Genomic DNA, 24866 nt, shown 5'->3' on the forward strand with positions numbered 1-24866 from the left:
GACCTTAGACGCAAAAACCATTTCCTGGCACATAATCTTTTGCCTCCCACCCATCTCCTCCCCAAAATTCTAGAAAAGCCTCCTGAAAAGGAGAAATTTTAAAGATAAACAGACATGCTTTTATGATTGAGTTGGGATTTTGTTTTGCTTGGTTTTGTTTCTTCCTGTAAACAAATACTCAGATGTCCACTTCATTGTATGACTAAGTTGGTATTATTATGTTGGGACTGGGTGTGTGTATGTGGGTGTGTGTGTGTGTATGTTGGGACGTGGGTGTGTATGCACACGTGTATGCAAAATGTTAGAAAAGACATTGCAGCCTACGGTGGAAGGAGAGATGGTGTGAAAAACAACTACCTACAGGAGGCAAGCAGGAAAAGTGGGAGACTGTGTCAGTGACCTAAACGGGGATTGCAAAGGGGTGCCTGCTGTAAATGGACCCTTTGCATCATTGTTTCTCTGAATTGGAGGATTCCTTGCTGAAGGCACAAGACCATTGAAGGAAGTAAAGCATCTGGTTTGTTTTGTAATGAGAAGCAGGAATGCAAGGTCTATGCTCTTAATAATAAACAAACAGGACATTGTATGCCATCATCACAGGATGTCCTTCCTTCAACAAAGGGCTGACTGGGGCTGGAGGAAAAGCCGGCCAGGGCTCAGAATGACAGGGCTCAGAGCGAGCCCCACTAATTACTGCCTCTGTCTGCCCTCCATTTGGAGTGACCAGTTCAGCGTTCCCTTTAACTGGAAAGCGATTAATGCACTACACACTTCACACACTTCTCGGAAGTCTGGCTGTGGGTTTGAGGAGGGGAGAAAAGGCAAAGAAATGTTAAGCTGTAGGATGACAACTTTTTCCTATTTCCCTATTTACTAAATAGTTGAAAGAGGGAAGTTAGTCCTTCCAAATTTGAACACATTTTAGCAGGAGAAATGGAAGCTTACAGGTCTGTGTGTGTGTGTGTGTGTGTGTGTAAACCTGCATTTCATAGGCGATAGCCTCAGGACCTGACGGCTACATTTTGTTACATTAGATGCAACAATAATTTCACTTGATCTTTTCAGGTAAATTTTGTGTAATCTGTAACTGTGGATTTGAGCCGAGGAACTGCAAAAATTTTAGGTAATTTTTAGGGTTCCCTTAATTTAAGGAATGAACGCCCCCTGAAAAGCCGCCGCAGGAAGGAGGGTGGTCGGGAGTGTTTAGAATACGGCACAGCCCCCGTAGACGCTGAGGCCGAGTGCTTTCGGAGGGCAGCAGGGCGGTTTAAAGGGAACGTTCGGACTCGCACGCGAAGGGAGGAAGCCGTCGCGGGCCCGGGCGCGGGGAAAGCGCCGGCGGGGCCGGGCCGCGGGTCCAGGTGAGGCCACGCCCCCAGCCCGGGCGCGGGTGTTGAGTCAACCAGACAAATGGGAAATCTGCCGCTGGGAGGGGAGAGCCGCCGCCGCGAACGCAGACTGAAAGTGCAGCCGCGACGCCCGGCGCTGCAGTGCTGCGCGGAGGCCGAGCAGCGCAGCACCTGTCCGCCGCCGCGCCGGGAGCCGGGGCGCGGGCGCAGAGCGGCCGCAGACCGGCCGGGAGCCGCCGGGGCGCGCGTCCGTCCCCAGCCCGCGGGGGCCCGCGGAGGAGATGGGGACTGTGTAGAGAGATGAGCGACATTTATCTCCGATGTTGGATTTTTGCTTGGAAAAACGTGTGGGTACGACCTTGGTAAGGAACTTGATCTTGTTGGTAAATCTGAAATTGATCTGAAAACTTTTTTCTTTTTCTTTTTTTTTTTTGCTAACGTAGTCGCAGTAGAAACCAGAAAGGCTTCTGCTTTAAGGCACTTAGAACTGTCAAACATTTATAAGACTTTTTCCTTATGAATCATTAACCCTTTCGGTTCTAGGCATAATTGTCAATCCCCTGAAATTTCAGTAGTGGCTTCTGCCCGCTCCCATCAAACAAAGTAACTATACCGGGCTGACGTAATGTTTGGATTTTGTTTTATTTTAACATGTATTTGGCATCACGACTGTACATGTTACAACTAAATAAAAATAAGCATAGAATTTAAATCGCAACTGAGGGAAAGACAACGTCGCTTCTGACTTTTTTTAAAAAGCATCATGTTTAAGGAAGAGAGAAGAATGTGGAAGCCACCCTGAAGGACTTGCACGGCGTTGTTCTGTGTACAGTCTAAGGGGGACACGTTCTGACATGGGGATGATACCCGTGTTCCTACTTTTTATCAAACACGTTTATATGGGGAAACGTCGCAGAAGTTGTTTACCTTTTTTTCTCTCTGGAAAACACTTTATCTGCCGGCGAGGGGAGACTTTCGGGAAGATCCTTACCCACTTACAAGTGGAAGCAGAGCGAGTCCTCTGAATCTTCTCTATTTGTTATAACTTTAGTTACAGTAAACTGTAGCATATCAGTGACTTCTGGGAATTTGTACACTTTCAGATTTAAATGGAAAGTGCTATTTGTAGCTGAGGGCTCCTGAAGGAATTCTCTTTCGGGAATTCTGTTGAACAGTTTCATGTTTTGTTGTTGCGTTTTCAATTTGGCATGAGATGCCCACAAGTCAAAAGACACTGTGGAGCGATTTGCCCCTTGCCCGTTTTTCCTCCTCTTTTCCTGTGGTCCGAACAGTTTTGAAAGCTGCACCTCGATGATGCTGGCAGGATGCAATCCTTTCCAGACTCGAGAGGATGAAAGAGCATGCAGCAAAGGGGGGGGGGGGCAAGTTGTTTTGAAAGTTGTTTTGCATCGGGAGCTGGTGGGAAAGTTCAGTCTTCCCCATTTGGAAAAGGCAGGCTGGGTTCCGCTCCTGCACCACACGCGCTTTCCATTTTTAGCTTCATTCACAGGCAGACAGAGCTCCTTCCTCTTCCTCTCCTTGTTTGTGACACTTTTCTGAAGCAGCTTTTCCACAGCACTGAGGGTCTGGCAGCCATGACCCCAGGCGTTCTGGGACACAGGACTGAGCGCCCACAACATTTTTCAGCCGTGAGAGGTAAAGCCACGGATTGTTCAGAGGTGATTCTTTTTTTTTTTTAACCCAATCAAGTTGCCACATTCTTCTTCTTCTTCCTTTTTTTTTTTTTTTTTAACTTCTAGTAGCATTCTAAAACCCTGCTTCTTCAAGGCGATCTTCTTTATACTGCTTTTTGGCTCTTGTTCAACTGTACCAAGCACTCCACATCTGCTTTTAAACTCTTCGGACTACTGTATTAGTCATAGCCTCTCAGAGGGAGCCACAGGACAATGGGGATTAAAGGCCTTGCCCTTCTCTTCCAGGCTGCCCCAAAGTGTAGCTCCAGTGCTGTGAGGTTTCACGGGTTGGCAGAGGGGACCGAGGGGACCATGAAAATGGACATGGAAGACGCCGATATGACTCTGTGGACAGAGGCTGAGTTTGAAGAGAAGTGTACATACATTGTGAATGATCACCCCTGGGATTCTGGAGCTGATGGAGGGACTTCGGTTCAGGCAGAGGCATCCTTACCCAGGAATCTGCTTTTCAAATATGCCACAAACAGCAAAGAGGTAAGTCGCTGATTTATTGCTGAGGAAGATGGGCCCCTGGTGCCAAGTCTCTCTACCTGCCCTTGAGGCCTCCTATATCCATGAGGATCTGTAAGTACCAGTCAATAATTGACCGCTTGCTTCATTTCTTTCATTGCTTCTCTTTCCCCAAGTCAGTCCAGGCCCACTTCCTCAGTCCTCCACTGTTCCACAGTAATTAGCAAACAGTTAAACCTTTTGGCAAGTTGACATGTCCTGGCAAAGCCCAGCTGCAGCAGGGGGTGGGTGAAATTGTCAGCGAGCTCGGAGGAAGGCGCTGGCCACTCAGCTGCCCGGACCTAGTCCCCCAGGTGTACAGTAGCTTTGGAGGAGAACATTCTTTCTTAGAAAAGAGTTTTCATGTTTCTTTTGTCTCCTTTGGGTCATTAGATGGCTTTATTCTTTTTAACGAGCCAGCTTTATTGGCTGGGTTTCTAAAATTATTCTCAAAACCCTGAGGTGTTTATGAACTGAAGTGATGGCATAAACCAAGAAGAGGGTCAGTAAAAGTGTCCTCTGTCCGGATGACTTCAGAGCTCACCACTGTTTATCTGAGGCAGCTCCTTGGCTCTGGCTAGGCTGGCAGGCTGATTCCTACTGGCTTCTGAAGTGGATATACTCTTTGTTGTTTCAAAGGGGCCGAAAACCCCAACTTGGAATGAGCAAAGGATTTGTGTTTACCCTTTATATAATGATTATAGCTAGGCGTGATGTTTAGCTGTGAAATAACTTGCAGAACCACCTCTTGATTTGAGCGCTCAGCTACCGCAGTGGCTCTCACTAGTGTGCTGGGCTGACTTGTAGGAATCGAGAGCTCAGCAGACTTCCCACCACCAGCATGACCACAAGCCACTGTCAATTCTATTACCACCTTCAGAGAGCAGTGAAAAGGGGATCCTTAGCTGTAGGGACCCATAATTTCATACCGGGACTACTCACGATAGCCTTGGCAAATCACTCTCTTCCTTTTCGAAGGAAGGGCATTTGAAGGATCCAGGGAGCCTGTTTGGGAAATACTTTGTCTCTTTCCTGTTTGTGTCTGAGTCCAGTGTTTTTGGTAAGGGGGAGACACAGTTGTCTAAAATTAAATAGAGCAGCTTTTTAGTTTCATGAAAAAGCAACCTTTTTTTCCCCCTGCTGGGAGAATGGAGGCAGATTTTATAAAAAGCAAAATTTAAATTGTCACAAATTGTTTAAATTGTATGCAAACATTACTAAAAATGTAACCCCAGAGGTCAGCCTTAATTATACCTCTTTCTTCAAATAACACTCTTCTCAATAGAAAGTCTCTTAATATGTGGCCCCTGGAATCAATGCAGGATTTGTCTGGGTATTTAAGGTCTGGCCGTGGCTTTAAAGGTGCAGTATGTTTTTTCCCCGTATCAGATTTGACCCAATGTTGATCGATTCCTGCCTTCATTTGTGCTGTATTGGCCTGTGCAGCCCACTGGGACTGAAATAAATCTCTATTCCATGGGTCATCTTTGCCTTTTAATTCTACAGTGCTCTTATCCTCAGTTCAGCACAGAGCTTAAGTTTTTCCACTTTTATCATTCAACTTAAAATCATATAGATAAATTTAGTAATGCCCTTAAATCATGTAGTCCAAGGTTCAGAAAGATGGTCACCCACCCAAGGTATAAAGTTAAAAGCAGAGCCGAGACTTGGAGAGAGCAAAGTCCTTCTCACTTCCCCAGCCAGGGAGTGCTTCTTGATTATGCTGCACTGGCCCCTCTTGGTGTCACTGTGGTTTTATTTATAGTCTGAACCTGTTTCAGACAGATCCTTCATTAAGCTCATTTAGTTCTTTTTTTCGCTGAACGTGTAACTCCCTATTTCAGTATGTTCAGCACGCAAAAAAACATGCAGTGCCTGTTTTCCTTAAGAGGATCCTTCAAAACTAAACTAAGTAAGAGATCAGGGTCTCTTATTCTATTTTCCTGTATTTTATTTAACTGAAACACTTGACTAAAACAGTACATCTTCAGTTCCTAATCTTAAAAGCAACCAGGAAACCAACTTAAATGTAATAACTGTCTGAGGCTTGCTCTGGAATTCGTACCCATTTTTCTGCTTCTCCCTTTCTTTCCAAACTTTGGGAGCAAGCTGCTCCCTTGAGGTGGTGAAGAGGGCAGTGGACGTGGGCCACAAGGATGCGATGGCTGCAGACTGGTGCTCTCGCCCAGAGACCTTCAGGGTTGATGAGCTATTTACGTTATCATTGTTCAGTTAGTCCCACAAGCTGTGGAAATAGGCAAAAAAAAAAAAAAAGCTTTTGTACATGTAGTTTTTCTTTGACTGATTTACCTTGCCCTTCTTTAAATGTTTTCCTTTAAGTAGCAGAAGATGTTACACTCTGTGCTGTTGTGCTGACGTGCTGGGGTTTTTTGAACAGGACCATTTTTCATTATGAATTTGTGCAATGTGTCAGCACCTTTTTTTTTCTTTTGGTTTAAAAACAAAACATACAAACCGTATTTCTGATCTTGACCCTCATTTTTAGATTTGGTTCAGAATCATTCTGCACCTTTAATGAGACTGTTCTTACTTCCTATTTCCAGAACTCAAACCAAATATAGACATACTATTCAAAACTTCTAAAACTTTTTAACTGATGCATTATTCTTTTAGGGGGATTTTCCCCTTGTCCTCCTGAAATAATTTTCTATGAATATTTGAATACAGAAAGACCCATTTAAACATTCGTATTTGAGAAGCAGCACCCCGAACTGAGGTGGCTTGCATTCTAGAAGTGCTGTGGCTCTGAGCCTGACCCCCTGCCGTGCGGTGATGAACATCAGACGGACCAGGGGACTCGCTCAGGGTCCACTTTGATTGAAGTCCAGTATTAACTCAAGCCCTCTGTGAAAAGCATCCTGCCACAATGCGCGATTCCCTTTTCTTCCTTCCTACTCCCTTTTATTTGGGAGACAACGTACTGAGGCATCACCACATTTCCTGTAATATATCAATAATTAAGGAGGAAACCTTCCAAAACCGTCTCCATTCACTCCACCCCTTTTTAAAAAATGGGGTGCATTACAAGCTGAAGTCTTGGTCCATGACAGAGTTCTAGTTATCTCAGTGCAGGTAACCCTTATAATTGTAATCAAATGAGGCATTTTCTGGGGCAGGGGGGAGATCGCTAGTAATTAAAATGATACTAATCTAATCTGGGGTGAAGGTGCTCATAAGCACATTTAGACCTAAATGATGTTTCGGTTTAAACCCACTACTCTGTGTGTGTCTGAATACTCCCTAAAGGAGGAAATTGCTTTAATGGCAAACAAATAAAGAACTTATATTCTCTTTGCTGCTAGATTTTTATTTCACACACTCCCCAATCAGTCCTAAATTGGGAAATCTTCATTTTGTCTAGAAGCCAGAGACCTCAGGGTGTGTTCTGTAAATGAGACCAATGACAGAGACAGGTCTGCTCATGTGGTGGAGGGGTCGGCTCTGCACAGAACCATGACATTGAAGAGCTTCTGGGGGACAAGAAGTGTTGAGGCCAGTTCCTCTCACTGATGGGTTTATAGAAGGCACACAGCAGCCTGTCCCCAGCAGAAATTCTTTAGGACCCTGGTCAGTTCCAGTGAAGTTTCCTTCCTGAGCTAGGTGAACATATTCTTAGTCTTTTTAGTGCTGTGAAATCTGGGGCATGCACTGGGTTCCTCTGTATGGTGAGCTTGCTCCAAGGACAAATTGTTGTTGGCTAAGATTCACGTCTAGCTGGATCTTTCTAGGGCCAGAGGGAGAAGTGTGACCTTCCATTTCCCACTTAAAAAAAACCTCTGGTTCCTGCTCCCCTTCACAGCTACCTGGCTGAGCACTGTAACCTTAGAGTGCCAGCTCTTATGTCCTCTTCGAATAAAGTCTCAGACGCGAACTTGAGATGAAGGTGTTTATTGTGCATTAGAGTACTGGACTGGGAATGGATAGAGATGACATTAGATACATAATTCCTTCCCACCTAAAAATTCGGTGATTTTTGTGTCTATTTATCCATATGTATGAGTTTGTATGTATCCTGTGTAGCTTTGTGTATAATAGACATTAAAATATTAAGGTTCTGTCCCACTTCTAAAGATCATCTAATACTGAGGTTCTTTCATTTGTTTGGGGCTTAAGGATTTTCATTGATCTCTCTTCCACCACACTCCTTTCCAGTTGTTCTCCTGTCTTGCCTGCTATATTGCATTTGTAAGATTATAGATGGGAAGGGTTACTTCCAATAGTGCCTTAGAACTTCCCCAGTGATTTGCCCATATTGCTGAAATGGGTGTTGGGTGGCTTTTGTCTTCTGCAAATTTCTAGTTGACCTCTTTTGGCCATAAGAAAACGTGAGTTTTTCTAATGTAAGATTGGTAGCTGAAAACAAAGAGACCCATGGTTAAAAGGATGGCAATCGGAAGGGAAACCCTGACCTCACTGTAATGCCACTTGTTGGCAATCAGGCCCTGACTCTGAAGACACTGTCTGCAGGAGACTGTAATTTAAAACAAAGCTGATGAACCAGTTGAGTGCCTTTCCTAAAATTACTGCTTTAAAGTGGATATGTTGAAAATATCAACTGCTAATTATTGGCTCACCAACAAATGGCATTGTTTGTTTTTCCTGTTTGTCATTTTAATATCATAGAATAATCACACAAAGATGAATGCCAAGTGATTTGCGTGCCATAAAGGTCAATTCCACGAATTTTTCAAATTAGTTAGGTTCAGTAACGTATCATAAACAATGAGCCTCTGAACAAGTACGTCTGTTTAAGCTTCAGTGTGTATTTTTATCTGGGACTGTTCTGAGGTGCTCCTGTCCCCAGTTGCTGTACTGCCAACAAATACCAATAATGACAAACTGTTATTGAAAGGGCAGATAGATGTAAATGAAGGCAGAGGAGGAGGATGAAATGAACATCTGCTTTTTTCACCTGTCTGCCAGAAATTCATAAAAGACCGAAAATAACACTCTAGTTCACCAACCTTGTTTCAGCTTGTGTTAGGTGTAGAAAAAAAGTTTTTTCTGTCTTTCCAGTCTGTGTATGTTCCATTGGCTTGTATATTGAATAATAATTTTTTTAAGTTATTGGCTCATGAGTATATGAGAAAAACTTGTGTACCCCTACCTTATAGGTATGCTTATTCTATATGCATTTAAACAGGTTTGAATTCTTGGCATAATTTAATGAAGTGTCAGGGCATATCATAACCAAAATTGTATATTCCACAGTGGACATTTATTGATTTATATATTTGGGCCTACCATTTCGGGTACACAGTTACACAGGAACCATCAGATAAAAACTGGAAAGAAATGCTGTCTTTACCTCCTCTCTTGGTCCATTTCTCTATGGTATTTAGTAACTAATTTGTAGGCTCTTTTGGATGAGAAGAAAATAAAAATGGAAAAGTGAGTGAATAAAAACCAAAACAAAGCTGCAACTGCAAAATGTTGTAAAGGACTACTCACAGAGGAGTTTTTTCAATAGTGATGAATTGCTTCCTGATCCGTGGTTGGTGATTTTTTTTTCACCCCCTCTTAAAGAAATTTACGATCAAGGAGGAACTGGCATAGTTGACATGTTTCTTAAGTAAGGCCCTACAAAGTCAGAATGCGTGGTACATCCAGTCTGAGAAGGTCATTTCCTTAGATCTTAGAACCCACAGGTCTCAGAACCCACAACTGTCCTCGGTATAAATTCCATTTCAAAGGAGGACTTCTGACCACTGTTGAGTAGAACATGCGAGAGAAGAACAAAGTCACTTGAAAGATCTTTCCTCATAAAGAGAACTTACAAGCTATGAAAAAAAAAAAAAACCTCATCTGGGTTGAAAAAAATAGAATGGTGTTTGGTTTTTGGTTCCTTAGGCCTTTGTGGAACAACCAAAAGAGCATTATTTTGGTTTCTGAGGTTAAAACTATTTTATTCCCCTCCAGTACACTGTGTTTATGGTTTGAGGGAGAAGGAGAAATAGGAAACTAGGAGGAGGCTGAAATGGTCTAACCTTGACCACCTAAATCTAAATCTGCAGTATCTGATTCCTTCCTCTAAGATAGAATGGCCACCCTCTGTTCTTCTAGCATAAAAAGTAATAATAAATATAAAGGACCCTCAGTCCGTGGAGAATAATCCTCTAGACTATTTTAATGCTTGGTTGAGTATTTGGTGATGATCTGGGAGTTTTAAAATGGTCTTCCCTAAGGTGAAGCTCATTGTTAATTACATAGGCACCATATCATAATTTCGTCATTGTTAGTTGCATTACCACTTGACAAATCATTTCATTGATATAAAAGATTGGTTGGTGTTTTACAGTTGAAGTAATTGTTTCATATATTTTTACCTCGTTTAGGTTATTGGAGTTGTGAGTAAAGAATACATACCAAAGGGAACGCGTTTTGGACCTCTGATAGGTGAAATCTACACAAATGATACAGTTCCCAAGAATGCCAACAGGAAATATTTTTGGCGGGTAAGTATGGAAAATTTTTCCAGATTCATTAAGAAAAAAAATAAAGCTAGAATTGCTTGGTCACTTCCTTTTGCAACTTGTACTGGGCCTCACCACAAGTATTTAGGGTCCCCACGGACACAGCGCATTCTAAGCAAGTGTGATGAAACCAGCTAGAAGTTTGGCCCTGGAAACACAAAGCGTGTGTGGTTAGGGATGGAGATATGGACTATATGTGAATCTCAATTTTTGCAATTCATCGAGCTTTGTGATGAAAGAAACAGTTTGTTACTTGCCTCAAGGGTAGGCTCATTTGCATTTCTTTGCAAGGAAGTAGTAATGAGTCACCAAGCCTTAGATTTCACCTCATCTTGATTTTTAGCTGAGTTAACTTTAATTGAATGGGAGAATAATCATAAATGAAATATCTTGAAAATAAGTGACACTAAAGAAGGCTAGGTAGAAGATAGCACTGGGGAATGGAGGTGGACTTCAAGACTAATCCTGTTTAAATTTGAACCATAAAACTGTTGGATTTGACAATATATAGATTACATCCATAACATCAGGAAAATGCTTACAATCATGCAAGATGATAAACTTTCCTGTATCATCCAGTCAAAAAGTCTGGCCAATACAATTTCCTTTGGAATATCAGGGTTAGAGAAAACCTCAAAGGTGAACTAATTATAGGTGGAATCCTTGAGTAAAAGACCCTGAATTAGAAATGAACAGAGGGGAAAAAAATCAAACTGCTTTCCATCTTCCCAAAACTCTCTTTGGGATATTTTATTTCCTCAATTAGATAATAAAGATACACTCATAAAATTTAAAAGTAATTTTTTATGCATACTTGCATAAAAAGTACACGACTCTTAGGGAATCATTATTTGAGTTCTTTCCAGAAACAGCTGCATGGTAACAACAAAAATTGGATAGTACTTACTTTGGCCGGTATTAACCTAGAACACTTACACCTTTGAACAAGTATCTTGATAAAAGATAATACTTGGGGATCATTCAGAAGCTGTTCCTAAGAAAGAAGATTTTTTTTTTTTAGGCCAAGAAGGTTTGTGTTTTTAGAAATGTGTTATTCTATTTTCCAAGCAAAAGCAAGCTCTGAGAATTGTGTGCTTAACAATTTTTATTTAATAATTTTCTCAGGCTTAAAATATATGACTTAAAGTGGGCAAAACGGAAGTGAGTGCATTTTTGCCTTTATCGCCATACAATCTTCTCAGAAGGGAGCGCCATAGAGGTGTGTTCTTGGAGTCACAGGTCTGAATTAAGACAATCCAGTGTAAGTCTCATTAATGCCTGGTCATTTTGACAAGGGCAAGAACTACCTGAGACCCACCTATCTCTGTCCCAGTTCCCTGAGTCATTAAAGATTCACTATAGGTGCCAAAATGCTGTCCTTGGGAGGATTTATTTGAATCAGTCTTTTACATGCAAAGGCTATTGTAGGAGATAACTTCCCACGTGTTGTTAAGAGCATCCTGATTTTGCTGGCAGGAATAGGAACATCTGTTGTAAGTAAAGAAAAAGTTTCATGCAAATGACACAGTCAAAGAAGAGAAGGGATGTTCAAGTTGAGAAACCAGTGACATTTCTTGTAACTGTACTATGAGTCAGCACGTTTTTAATCTTCTCGATAATACGTGGAAATGTAGTGAGGTGATAGGGAGCAGTGTTCATTTGACGTGCGCATTATTTTATTTTCTTGTGGGTGTGTGTGTGAGAGAGAGAGTGTGTGACTTCATGGCATCGATATTTCTGTTTTTAAATGAGGATACAGTAAATCGTAGCCTGTGGAAGGCTGACTGGAATCAACATACCCGTAGCTTTAGAAAGCAGTTTCCGCCCAACGCAGAGTGCAAGAGCGATGGAACCCCATGTTCCTGGAAGTTTGCACATCAGAGTAAACAAACTTGAAAACCCCTCTTCATAGCAAATTCGCCCAGCCTTGTTCCATTTTCTCTTAACAAAACACACCGCAAAAGCTCTCACAAGCTGCTTTGATGAAGCCACATGTATTTCCCCCTTCACAATTTACAGGAAGTTACTCTTAAAAGAAAGTGATTCTGGTGTTTACTGCCTGTGTTAAAGGGACAGAGTTCCTTTTTGTCTCTGATAACGTTTGAGTGAAATACAGAATCAATTTATAGTCTACAAAGTATGTGACTAAGAACAAAGCAATAACCTGCTCTCCGGTCAGAGCAAACTTTATGCCACGAGCTGTGCCCTTCTCCGTGGAGACTGCAAGTTGCAGATTACCAGGTACTGATAGTATATGTAGCAAGAAAGTCCTTGAGTCTGAAGAGAAGGTGGTACGTCTCAAAAAGAGTGGGAGAGGAAAAACTTCCTGTGGAGGGGTAAGAAGGTTGTTTATGAAAGAGTTGCAGGAAGAATGTAAATCTTAACTTTTCCTGTTCTTACCTCTGCCTTTTCTCCCCGAGTGGACTGAGTGCATCTGTTAACCAGAAGTTGTGCTACTATAAGGCAGACTTTGAGTTCTTCATGATGTGTTGTCTTTACAGGACGACGTAGTGTCTTCCTGTTCTTTTTCTGAAAACGCATGCCTATGGCTCTGAGAGCCGTGTTGCAGCCAACCTCTTCACAGATAAGAGGGTTCCCTCTCCCCTCCTTTGGCAAGGCCGAACATGTTTATCAAGAGGAAAAGTGACTCCTCAGTAGACTGCCAAATTCTGGCTTCTGTCCCGGTGTGCACTTTGTTATGGCAGGTGAAGTTCACCTTTGCCCCACCCAGTGCTTCCACCAAAAGGCAAGGTTCCAAGTATTCATATGAACAAGTGTTACTTCTGGACTCAGAGGCTTGGGGGTGGAGGATGTTTGCATAGTTTAAGCCTTGGGCGGGGGTGTAGGAAATGGCAAGTACAGAGGCCATAGAAAAAATCGAGAGACTCGGTTTGACGTATTCAGTCGGGTTGGTCTTCTACCCAGTGACTCAAAGCATTAAAAGTCAGCATAATCAGAACTCAAGTTAGTAAGCATCACACGTTTGCCATTCGCTGCTGGAGCAAAAGAAGAACTCTGGTGGTTTGATTGGTCTGAGGCAGCTAGCTCCTTAAATGAAATTTTGTGTTTCATTCTTCTATTATTTTTCCCACATGAAAAGATGATAAAAACTGAAATGGAAAGGTAACTGACAAAGTGTGCCTTACCTGTTTCCGCCCTTATTTCTGCTGATTCAAGACTACTCTGGCCAGACTAATTTGATTCTTTTTCTAACTAGGTGATAGGGGACCAGAAATCACACAGGGTGCTTGCTGTGTAGAGGTGCTGGGGGCTGATTTTCTTCAACCCGTCTGTCTTCTCTTTTGGACAGATCTATTCCAGAGGGGAGCTTCACCACTTCATCGATGGCTTTGATGAGGAGAAAAGCAACTGGATGCGCTATGTGAATCCGGCGCACTCTGCCCGGGAGCAAAGCCTGGCTGCGTGTCAGAACGGGATGAACATCTACTTCTATACCATTAAGCCCATCCCTGCCAACCAGGAGCTTCTTGTGTGGTATTGTCGGGACTTTGCAGAGAGGCTTCACTACCCTTATCCTGGAGAACTGACAATGATGAATCTCAGTAAGTGGATTACAGAACAGAAAAATTATAAATGCCAGTCGTGTCAGTTCGGCCCCTGTGAGCTAATAACACGTTGTTTAATTATATGGCTTCGCCTGTTGGGCCCAGTAGGTGGCTTAAACTAGGCACTAAGAAGAAGGGGGAAAATTTTAGTGCCTATTTCCTAGTATAGAACTTGACGATTTAAAAAATATTAAGAGCTACTTTGAGTGTTTAGTTCAGAAGGTGAAGAAGAAACATATGTCCAGTTCTAATCTACCCAAAAGGGGCAGGTAGGAGTGAAATAGAGGTCGGTCCTGACACTGAGCCCCCTTATCTGTGGTGTTTGTTGGTGCGTCAAGTGTGCACTGACATCTTGGAGAGATGCACGTTTGGTTACTAAGTTATGGTCTGATGTGGAACGTAGGAGACTGGTTCTAGAAAAACTCGCAGCTGTAATTTCTCATATATTACTCTAAATGAGTGACAAGATTTTATATATCTTAGCTTCCTTCCTTCATCATCTGATCGGTATCACAGTAGCCACTTACCACTTTATCTTAACAAAATCTCAATTCCTTAAGTTTAGAAGCTTTTACTTTTTTATTTGGTTAAAGTTGCTGTCATTACCTCTCTGCAAAGAGCCACTTCATTTTAGTCACTCTCAGGTCACCTCTACGAATGACTTAAGGATTGCTGTAACATTCGAACCTGTCGCAACTATGGTTGTGTGTTCTCAGTTACACTACTTAATAATAAAGCATTTTCTAAAAATTAAATTTTTAAAGTAAAATTTTAAACCTTTGGGTTTAAAGGTTTCAGCACCTAAATGCTGACATGTTTGTAACTTTTGGTTTTGAAATCATTTCAAACTTAAGGAGAAGTTGCAAGAATAGTACAAAAAAAATTTCCAGACACCCTTTACTCAGATTCGTTAATTGGTTTTCTCTTTCTTTATCTGAAGGCTAAATTGTTTTAGGTAACATATTTGTCTTTGAAACTTTTGGAATGAATGTTAACAATAATATAAGTTAGAATTTTGACTTCAACTGAAGGACCAGTTAACAAACCAATACTTTATCTTAGGTGTAATTCAGCTCTATAGCTATTTAGTGCTCATCCCACAGTGTCTGCCTGACCTATATTTGTGGTTTCCTGAAAAATAAGGACTATAAAAAATTAAGGATCTCCCCTGTATGATCACCTTTTAGATTTGTATTTGTGGTCCACACACACATGCGTGCAGACACACGTGTACACAGTGTACCTGTGAGCTCCATGAAGAAGTCTTGGCATGTTTGGAAATAAACTGGCTTCCAACATGAGCAAGAGGGGTGTAATCAGGTCCTGGCCAATCCTTTCCCTCATCTCTCTGCACTGCCCCAAGAACCAGTCATGTCCCTGGTGCCACGCATCCCAAGAGCCATTCAGCTACTTCACCACCTGCGTGTGCTGAGCCCAGTGCTCAGGGCCTGGCGGTAAAAGACAACTGACATCCCAGCAGGCATCTCGGGGGGAGATGTGCTGCTTCTCCCGACCTCCTCGGCATGGCAAGTCACTTCCGCTTGAGGGCTTCATTCATGGATTCAGAGAAAGACTCTGAATTCTTTTTTCAAACAGTAACTCCGTTTGAGGTGATGCACCCCAGTGACTGTGCACCAACCACAAAAAACCTTTTTTGTACATGTCCCTCAGTCTCAGCCAATCAAAGAAAGATTTTAATGATCTTGCATTTTTATTCCCCAATGAAAAGCTTTGCACAGTGTTTTAAGGTTCAAGCGCTTATCCTTTGTGTTCAGAAGCAACATTCTAATATACTATGAAATGACACCTTCCTTCCCTCAAATATCCCTTTTTGTTTATGCAGAATTTTTTTCTAAATTTCCAAGTACCCTCTCATTGTCCAGTAATCATAATAAAGAATGAGGGTTAACAACGCCAGTCACATTAAGCCAAGACTCCCACTGCCGATTGTGAAACCGGTTGTCTCAGGTGTGGTAACTGATGATTGAGACTCTGATCAGGAACATTTCCACTATTTCATCAGCCTAACAGGTCGGCAAGTGAGTTGTGTTGGGTTTCCACGCTTCAAGCACAGTGAAGGTCTGTGCCAGAATCTCCGTGAGGGCTTTCGGTGGCAGTGATGGTTCCGCCGGTAGAGAGTTGAGAGATCAGAAGCCAACTGAGGCAAAGAAAAATAAGTAGCCAGAAATCACAAATGGGCATTTTCTAAAAACAAAAGGGGTCGGAACTATTAACTCCTACCCCTCCCAAGGTACTTTTGGTATTTTTTTTCTATCTACCTAACTAACCCATCTAGAAAACAGTTGATCAAATTATAGACTTCTGAATGTTAATCTGCTTTCTCAGTTTCAGTTGAAAACAGACTTTGTTTTGCCTACTGCAGAACTTCTAGGTTCTTTCTTGTAGTCGCGAGGGTTCTTATTATAGATCGAAAATGTGAGTCGGCATAATTAAGCCACTCAGGGCCTTCAGAAGCAGTTCACTCTTGAAATGACTCTGTCCGCCTACAGCCATTTAAGATTTAAGAACAAAAACAGATCTTGATTTTCTTTTTCATGTTAACTCAAGCTGCTGCTGAGTGGGAGAGTCAGAAATGACACCAGCTCCACTGATTACTCAGCTGCTCAAGGATGATTTTTTAAAATGTACCTTCACGGGGACTGGATGATTTGTCCCTCAGAACATCTCAGGAGGGCTTAACGCTTCCCTCCGGATGCTGTGTTGGAAGCAGATGTAAATTTGTTTGCGCAAAGGCATAAGAGATAGCAGACATTCTTTGTGGATTTACTTTGTGCTGGGCACTGTGCTAAGTATTTTGCGTAGAAAATGAGGAATTCCGACTTTCTTGTTTGTTGGCTTTGTTTCAGTTTAATAATCGAATTATTGGAGCACTTGGTAAGAACATCTAACTAAATAGGAGGAACGAAGCTATGGATGGACTTAAACTTCTTGATTATGGCTTTCATTTGTTGAATTTTAGAATTAAGGAAGTATGGAAGCCACCGGAAAAATTAAGAGACTTAGATGGAATTTGCCGCGTACAAATGGCAGAAAGTAATGATGGTGCAATGTCTGCATTTTCACTTTATTAGGGTAACATCTTTCTTTTTTTTAATGGGGGCCTATGCAGATGCCTCCGAATCATTCTTTCTCAGCCTCCATAAAATTCTTTCCTGTGGCTGTGAAATGGACATCTTGCCTATCAGTCTTCCAACTTGGTTGTCTCTCTTCCTTTACCATTTCAACTTTAAAAAACAAAAGTGACAATTTGAACTTCCTGCCTGCTGGGCCTCACTGAAAGACTGATATTGGCCTGATAAGGGGATATTTATTTTGGTTTAGTGGCTTCAGAAATCCTTCTCCCTCAACAAGCTTTCCATCACTGCCCCCATCAGCTGCTTCCCTGATAGTGTCTCCTCCTGTTTATTCTGGGGCTGCCGCTCACCCGGGAGTGACTGATAACAGCTAGCAGCAGATAACATGTAGATAGCGTTCTCCGAGGGGCTCTCCAACTGGAATTGAATCCCTCCAGCCTGTCAGCCTAGAGAATGGATATGAAGCGCTCAGAAGCTGGAGCTCCACAGAGTTCATTTCTAGACCTATTGGATACCCAGTCTGCAGTTCTTTCTCAGTTGAATCAAACAGGGACACTTTTAGAAGATGACGAATGATACTTTTACAGAGGTTTCAGCCTCACCCCTGAACCTGTCCTCCTCCAATGCCGAGGCTCTCCTGCCTCTCATCGGGTCTGCACACGCAGCAGTGGCTGCTGCCTTCCACCTTCTCCTCCTGCTAGGGCAGGTGCTCACGTCCTAGAGATTGCTCTCCAATAACCTGAGTGCCAACTAAGCAGCATCTGTTTTACTTTTGATTTCCAAGGAAGGCTGAGCAGGGAGTTTTTGGTTTTCCCTCTTCTGACTGGTGTTTTCCTGGAGGCATCGTTTGTTCTGTATGTTTGGAGGGGTAGGGCTGGCGATGGCCGGGAGAGTCTGGAAGTGTCCTCGTTGCTGCTGTTCCTGAATAGTATATTTACCAAGTCATAATATGTTGTCTTTTGGAATAAATGCTTTCATCTTAGCTGCCTGTTTTCTTTGGTGCTCTAAGTAATTGAACTGGCTCGAGAAGGGCCTGTTGTGGTTTGGCAGAGAGACTGGGTCATGCCTTGTGATTCCAAGGACAGCATTGCTGGGAGCCTGGTTAGACCAGCAAAGCCTTGATGAAATACTTGTGTTGTCAGCAAATCGAGGGAAAGGGGCGGCATCTACGTGTCTAATCTCTCTATTAGGCACAGGCAGTTTAAACAGGGTTTTATCAAATTCGCATTGAACAGGAATGAAGGCAAAACTTGATGACTGCTTATTACTTGAAATGAGTCTTAATCTTTCACATCTAGTTTGCAGGGTGTGCTGATTTCCTCAGAATGACATCTTTTAAGTTATGATACCCCCCACCCCAGTATTTTTCCACCCCATTTTGATGGAAGCTCTCCTCTTCTAGCTTGAACAGCACTTTTCCATCACATGGGGTTTTTTGCTAGTGGAAACAAAATAATCCAAATGGCGCTGTTCGCTCGATCAGTGCTGCCGGTGCCCCTTTTCGCTGAGACGGACATGGAGCAGTTGTGAGTGAGCGGCCCAAGCCGTCTAGAATGAGAGGGCGTTGAGAGAGCAGGTGTCTCTCACTTGCGGCCAGCTGGTGCTCGGGCTTTCTCAAGGGGAGAAGAGCTTTGGCAATTTCACTTCAGTTCTCTGTACCCCTCTGAGTAATCATCCTTTCTTCTCTATTTCAGCACAGACCCAGAGCCATCCAAAGCAGCAGAGCACTGAGAAGAATGAACTTTGCCCAAAGAATGTCCCCAAGTACAGCGTGAAAGAAATCCTAAAACTGGACTCCAACCCCTCCAAAGGAAAGGACTTCTACCGTTCGAACATTTCACCCCTCACTTCAGAAAAAGACGCTGACAACTTCAGGAAAAACGGGAGCCCTGACATGCCCTTCTACCCTCGGGTCGTGTACCCGATCCGGGCCCCTCTACCAGAAGACTTTTTGAAAGCGTCCCTGGCCTACGGGATGGAGAGGCCTACGTACATCACTCACTCCCCCCTTCCCTCCTCCACAACACCCAGCCCCTCGGCAAGAAGCAGCCCTGACCAAAGCCTCAAGAGCACCAGCCCTCACAGCAGCCCAGGGAACACCGTGTCGCCTCTGGCTCCTGGCTCCCAAGAACATCGAGACTCTTACCCCTACTTGAATGCGCCCTATGGCACCGAAGGTCTGGGTTCTTACCCTGGATACGTGCCTCCCCACCACCTCCCACCAGCCTTCATCCCCTCCTACAGTGCTCACTACCCCAAGTTCCTCTTACCCCCCTATGGCATGAATTGTAACAGCCTGAGCACTGTGGGCAGCATCAACGGCATCAACAACTTTGGCCTCTTCCCCCGGTTGTACCCTGTCTACAGTAACTTCTTCGGTGGGGGCAACCTGCCCCACCCCACGCTCAACCCGGCCACTCTCCCGAGCTCGCTGCCCTCGGAAGGATCTCGCAGGTTGCTTCAGCCCGAACATCCCCGAGAGGTGCTGGTCCCGGCACCCCACAGTGCCTTCTCCCTCACCAGGGCTGCCGCCAGCATGAAGGACAAGGTGTGCAGCCCCACCAGCGGGTCACCCACTGCGGGCACGGCTGCCACGGCAGAGCACGTGGTGCAGCCCAAAGCTACCTCGGCGGTGCCGGCAGCCCCCGGCAGTGACGACGCCATGAGTCTCATAAAAAACAAGAGGAACATGACTGGCTACAAGACGCTTCCCTACCCCCTGAAGAAGCAGAATGGCAAGATCAAGTACGAATGCAACGTTTGCTCCAAGACTTTTGGCCAGCTCTCAAATCTGAAGGTAAGCCTCGAAGTAGAGCAGTGTGGTTGTCTGCTAGTGTCTGTCCCTGTGAGTGCGCACGCACCTTTGTGTTCAGCCCGCTTTCCATGGGTTATAAATTTCATTTTCAATAGCGTGAGATCCGGTCTGGGAATAGTTGATGTGGGTTTGACTTTGCTTCTGCCTCTTCTGGCTGTGTGGCTTTGGACAAGTTACTTCCCCTCTCCTGAGTTTCTTCTGAGTAATAAGAACATAGGGTTTGGGCTGGAAGATCAGTTGAAAGTCCCTGCTGGCCTGTGACTTTTGTTTTTTTTAGCGCAAACAAAACAAAGTGTTCTGAAAACCTCAGGGCTTTATTTGTTCTGTTTAAAGCCTTTATCTTGATGCTTTCCTTAAGTCCCCGCATCATAAACGCCCGAGTCCTCGTGCGGAAATCTTAGGTCTTCCAGACAACTGAGAGCAGAGCTAACACATGCGGCTTCTTCCCAGGTCCACCTCAGAGTGCACAGTGGAGAACGGCCTTTCAAATGTCAGACTTGCAACAAAGGCTTTACTCAGCTCGCCCACCTGCAGAAACACTACCTGGTACACACGGGAGAAAAGCCACATGAATGCCAGGTGGGCAGTATTTGGGGGTAGAACTTTTGACCTTTGTAGGAAATGTCTGAGGACTTGTCCTCCCCAGCTCCTATAGCCCAGAGATTAGCCAACACAAGAATTCTGCTGGGCTGCGGACTGATAGCCCTGTGCCTGCTGTGAGTTGAGATGGTGACAGAGCCGGTTCTAGTGGGCGGAAAATGGCAGGGGAAATAAACACCACCTCATGGGCAGTGTGGCCACATCGCCCTGTTTGCTTAATGCCACACCAGAGGTGCCACGGGGAGGCTTCTCACCTCCCAGGTTGCTGGGCGTCGGCTTGTAAGCTTGCCCTTCCCACTGGCAACTCTTAATCTTCTGCTCTCCCCCTCTCCCTTCCCTGCCCCTCCCCCACACTGCAGGTTTGCCACAAGCGATTCAGCAGCACCAGCAACCTCAAGACCCACCTGCGACTCCACTCCGGAGAGAAGCCTTACCAGTGCAAGGTGTGCCCTGCCAAATTCACCCAGTTCGTGCACCTGAAACTCCACAAGCGCCTACACACCCGGGAGCGGCCCCACAAGTGTGCCCATTGCCACAAGAGCTACATCCATCTCTGCAGCCTCAAGGTCCACCTGAAGGGGAACTGTCCCATGGCCCCCACCACGGGGCTGCCTTTGGAGGACCTGACCCGAATCAATGAAGAAATCGAGAAGTTCGACATCAGTGACAACGCCGACCGGCTCGAGGACATGGAAGACAACATGGATGTGACCTCTGTGGCAGAGAAAGAAATTCTGGCCGTGGTCAGGAAGGAGAAAGAAGAAACCGGCCTGAAAGTGTCTTTGCAAAGAAGCCTGGGGAATGGACTCCTCTCAGGGTGTAACCTGTATGAGTCATCCGACCCGGCCCTCATGAAGTTGCCTCACAGCAACCCACTACCTCTGGGACCTGTCAAGGTCAAACAAGAAACAGTCGAACCAGTGGATCCTTAAGATTTTCAGAAAGCAACAGATGTTTTGTTTTTGTTTCTTAACTTAAGACTTGGCGAGTCAGGGTGCCTGTAGCAAATCACTTGTACATAAATCCAGTTCCGCAAAGCTCTCCTGGCGGCAGGTGGTTTCCCTGCATCTCTCTGGAATTAACAAAGGAACTCCAAAGTTACTGAAATCTCAGGGCATAAATGAGGCAAAGACAATATATATATATATACATATTATATATACTTATTTACACCCTATCTATATATTTGAACCTGTGTTGTGAATATGTTTGCATAGCCTTCCCATTGCTAAGACTATTGACTAGCCATAATTATTTTTTCAATGATAATCCTTCATAATTTATTATACAATTTATCATTCAAAAAGCAATAATTAAATACGTTTACAATGACTGGAAACAATTCCTTGTAATTTGAGTATACGTGTTATATTTCTGTCTCGTGGCCATGCTTGTAGACAGTTTCTGCACGTCTGTTTCAGTACCTAAGATTCAGTAAACAAATATGTTACTTCAGTCAACCTCCTCCCTCTGTGATCACGGTTGAAAGCGAGGTTTTGGTACTGCCAAGTTGTGCAGTAGATGTGTTAACTCATAGGCTCATGTTATCTGAACAGCATTTGTATAACTTGGGGGTATGTGTACAGAATCACCCAGTAATAACATCAAGAGAATAAATGAGAAAGGGAATCATGTATGTTTCTGTAGATAGTTCAGTTTTGTTCCTCCCAGCCACAGATTTACTAGAAAGGTTACAAGGCTTTGGCAACTGTCTCCCTTTCCAAAAAACCAGAGTTACCCCACCCCCAAAGTCATGTTACCATTCAGAGTGGCCACGTGACTTTTGCATCCCACCTTATTATCTGAAAATGTGAAGAAGACAAAATGCCATGTTTAAAACCACTGAGAACCCTTCCGAGGGCACAGTGTGTGTGTGTGGGGGGGGGGGTCTGGAGGCTTGGGTCTGGGTCATGTTTGCATTGTTGGGGGTTTATTGTTATGTCAAAATTGCACAAACATGGTGCTCTACCAGGAAGTATTTGAGGTAGAAAGGCTCAGGCCACATTTTAAAACCAAAAACCAAAAATAAAAACGGGTATTCTCGTTGTCTTGGGGTAAAAGCGGGTAATGAGCATTCCTATCCCCAACACATCAATTGTATTCTTTCTGTAAAACTCAGCTTGTCCTCAGTATTTGTGTTTTTACATTTTATGGTTAATTTAATGGAAGATGAAAGGGCATTGCAAAGTCGTTCAACAACAATTACCTCATTGAGTGTGTCCAGTAGAGCAGGAAATGATGCCTTATCTCATGATTTGCTACTCGAGACGAAAGAAGTGAGCTCCAGAAGGGTAGATCCGGTGCTGTTCTGTCTCCCACTCTGCTTAGGCCGGAGGTGACGTGTCGGCATTCAAGGTGTAGCAAAGAATGATGTATATTTATAAATCTATTTATACCACTGTACCATGTGTATATATAATATATTTATAACCACTTAAATTGTGAACCAAAACCATGTAAAAAAAAACCCTGCTTTTCCAACGGGCAAAAAGAAAGAAGAAAGAAAGAAAGAAAGAAAGAAAGAAAGAAAGAAAGAAAGAAAGAAAGAAAGAAAGAAAGAAAGGAAAAGAAAAAACAAAACTCTTTCTGAAACTTTGTTTAACACTCGAAGACCTCACGATCATATTGATGAGTTCGGGCGCCCCTAACTCTTATAAGAGACCCTAAAACCTTGCTGCAAAGGTGGGGATTGCATAACAACCAGGGAGAGAGAGAGACATTGTTTTTCTCGCTGTTAAGGATGATCTAAGATGGCTTTACTTTGTTTGGCCATAGTACGATTATGCAGTTACCCCGAAGTCATGGAAATAAAAATTCATGACTGCCCCTTTACCATGTAAAGGTTCCCTCTCCTCACCCTCCTTCCTAAGTAGTGGCTGTATCACTGAGCAGTCTGGTTCGTATATACTCATCATTTTGTTCACGGCCACTAATGTCAACCTGCAGAAGGGAAAAACAAATTTAGGATAATCCAGGGAAACCTAAGAGCCTTATTCATCTGTTCCTATAAGTAGCAAAACTGACAATTTTTTATGTATCAACGTTTGATGAACACAGTCCTTGATTATAGGTAAACCAAAGCGCCATCACACTGGCAGTGCCACCAAGTACTTTCCATCCCCAGCCACCATTTGTGTGTCCCCCCCCACCCCGTGCTTTCTCATACATAGGACTGTCAGCAAGGCCCGCGCAGCAGCTCGAGACTTCCTGCTTCTCTGCACCGTCTGGCTTTCCCTCCCAGGCCTCTTACATGTGAAATGTTGAGCCCACAATCAACAGTGGTTTTATTTGTTTTTCCTCAAAGTTAAAACTGACCAAAGTGATGGGCTTTTTTTCTTTGCTAGAATGACAGACTATCTTATGTTTACATAGGGTTTATGTTGTTATTTATGTGCAAATTGTCAAAATGTAAATTAAATATAAATGTTCATGCTTTACCAATGCTTGTCTAGTGTCTTGAGTGAGGGGCCAGCGAGCGACATCTTCACCATACTAAAAGGCGACCCCAGAACCGATTTGGCACGTGACACAATTTGTCTCTCTCCTGTCCCCCCTCCCCCGTAGCCATGGTCCCCTCCACCAGGGATGTCACGTGGGAGCGATTTGAAGTTGATCTCTTATCTCTCCCATAACTCAGCAGTGTAAGATTTTTCTTTAACTATGAGCTATAAAAGTGTTCTCTCTGGGAAGCATCGCGAACATTAGCCAGTAAGTGGGGGGAGACTTGTATACTTTTACTGGACTTTTGGTTTTATTCTGTTGATGTCGGTGGCATGGTGGGGGGGGTAAGGCAGGCTTGGATCAATTCCAGAAAGTGCCAGTGTGTGTGTATGTAGACCCAGCCCACTCATGGGCGGGGGGGCCCTGGGGAAGCCCTGGGGAGCTGTCAAGGAACGCTTTGCCCATTGGTAATGTCACTTGTGCTTCAGCAGCTAGCACTGAGCAGGCCACAGAAAATAAGGTGTTCTGTGCCTCTGCCGAGTCTTCCTGCCCTACAGCCTACCGTATTTTTTTTTCTTCACAACATGAGAGGTAGGTTTGCCACTTGTGCATTTAAATTTAAGAAAGCTGTTTTACCAGAAGCTGGGCATTGTCAGTGTGAAACCCAGGGGCCATGCAGTGTGGCCATGCGGCCCCAAGGGTCACGGTGGGGACCTACTTGTGCACTGATGCTCTAGAAACAAACCTGTTCCCAGGCACAAATAAATATGAGTCTCCCTTGACAGATGGGAAGAGGAGATGCTTTTTAAAAAGTGTTAGTGCCCTTGATGAAAAAAATCTAAAAGCCCTTTGCAAATGGTTTTCATGCTTGCCATGTCACCCATTGCTCAGTTCATGGTTCCAAGCGCATGCTAACAGCATGCTCAGAAAATGATACTCCTTCTTCCATGTGGACACTCGGAACTGCCCAATTTTTTAATGTTCCGTCTTTATATTCCCTTAAACATCTGTGCCAAGAACTTGAAATGCTGCCAGCACGTAACTGTGGAGTTAAGAAAACCAGAACCCTGTTGTCATAAATGTGCCAAATGGTGCTGGTTGAACCACTAAATCCTACAGAACTATTATGGTAACAATTTTTCAAAACAAAGACCAATAAGATCCAGAGAGTAACAGTTACTGTCATAAATCATAGTTCTTTACTTGGCAAGGTATGTCTTTTTTTCCTTGAGAGTTATAGATCTCAGGAACACGTGAGGACTTGGCTGTTTAATGAAACATTACATGAAATGATAATACTCA

At 43.7% G+C, this 24866-nt stretch overlaps 1 protein-coding gene across 2 annotated transcripts; it reads left to right on the plus strand.

Moving 5' to 3' along the window:
* Positions 1-963: 963 nt before the first annotated feature.
* PRDM1 (PR/SET domain 1) lies at positions 964-22685 on the plus strand. 2 transcript variants are annotated; one of them, XM_024551772.4, is made up of 7 exons: positions 964-1711; positions 3290-3538; positions 9910-10029; positions 13358-13610; positions 18403-19505; positions 19974-20102; positions 20483-22685. In XM_024551772.4, the coding sequence occupies exons 1-7, from the start codon at positions 1670-1672 to the stop codon at positions 21053-21055; spliced, it is 2469 nt and encodes an 822-aa protein (XP_024407540.1). In that variant the 5' UTR covers positions 964-1669; the 3' UTR covers positions 21056-22685. The 2 variants fall into 2 exon arrangements, with proteins under 2 accessions (XP_024407540.1, XP_045044581.1); XM_045188646.3 differs by lacking the exons at positions 964-1711; positions 3290-3538; positions 9910-10029 and adding an exon at positions 12999-13170.
* The last annotated feature ends 2181 nt before the right edge of the window (positions 22686-24866 follow it).

The sequence above is a fragment of the Desmodus rotundus genome, chromosome 11, assembly GCF_022682495.2.
Source record: "Desmodus rotundus isolate HL8 chromosome 11, HLdesRot8A.1, whole genome shotgun sequence".
In the NCBI taxonomy this organism is placed as follows: domain Eukaryota; kingdom Metazoa; phylum Chordata; class Mammalia; order Chiroptera; family Phyllostomidae; genus Desmodus; species Desmodus rotundus.

Coding starts and splice junctions, on each gene's coding strand:
- PRDM1 (XM_024551772.4), top strand. CDS start 1,670: ATGTTGGATTTTTGCTTGGAAAAACGTGTGGGTACGACCTTG. Junction 3,539..9,909: donor ATGCCACAAACAGCAAAGAG/GTAAGTCGCTGA, acceptor TACCTCGTTTAG/GTTATTGGAGTTGTGAGTAA. Junction 20,103..20,482: donor AAAAGCCACATGAATGCCAG/GTGGGCAGTATT, acceptor CCCACACTGCAG/GTTTGCCACAAGCGATTCAG.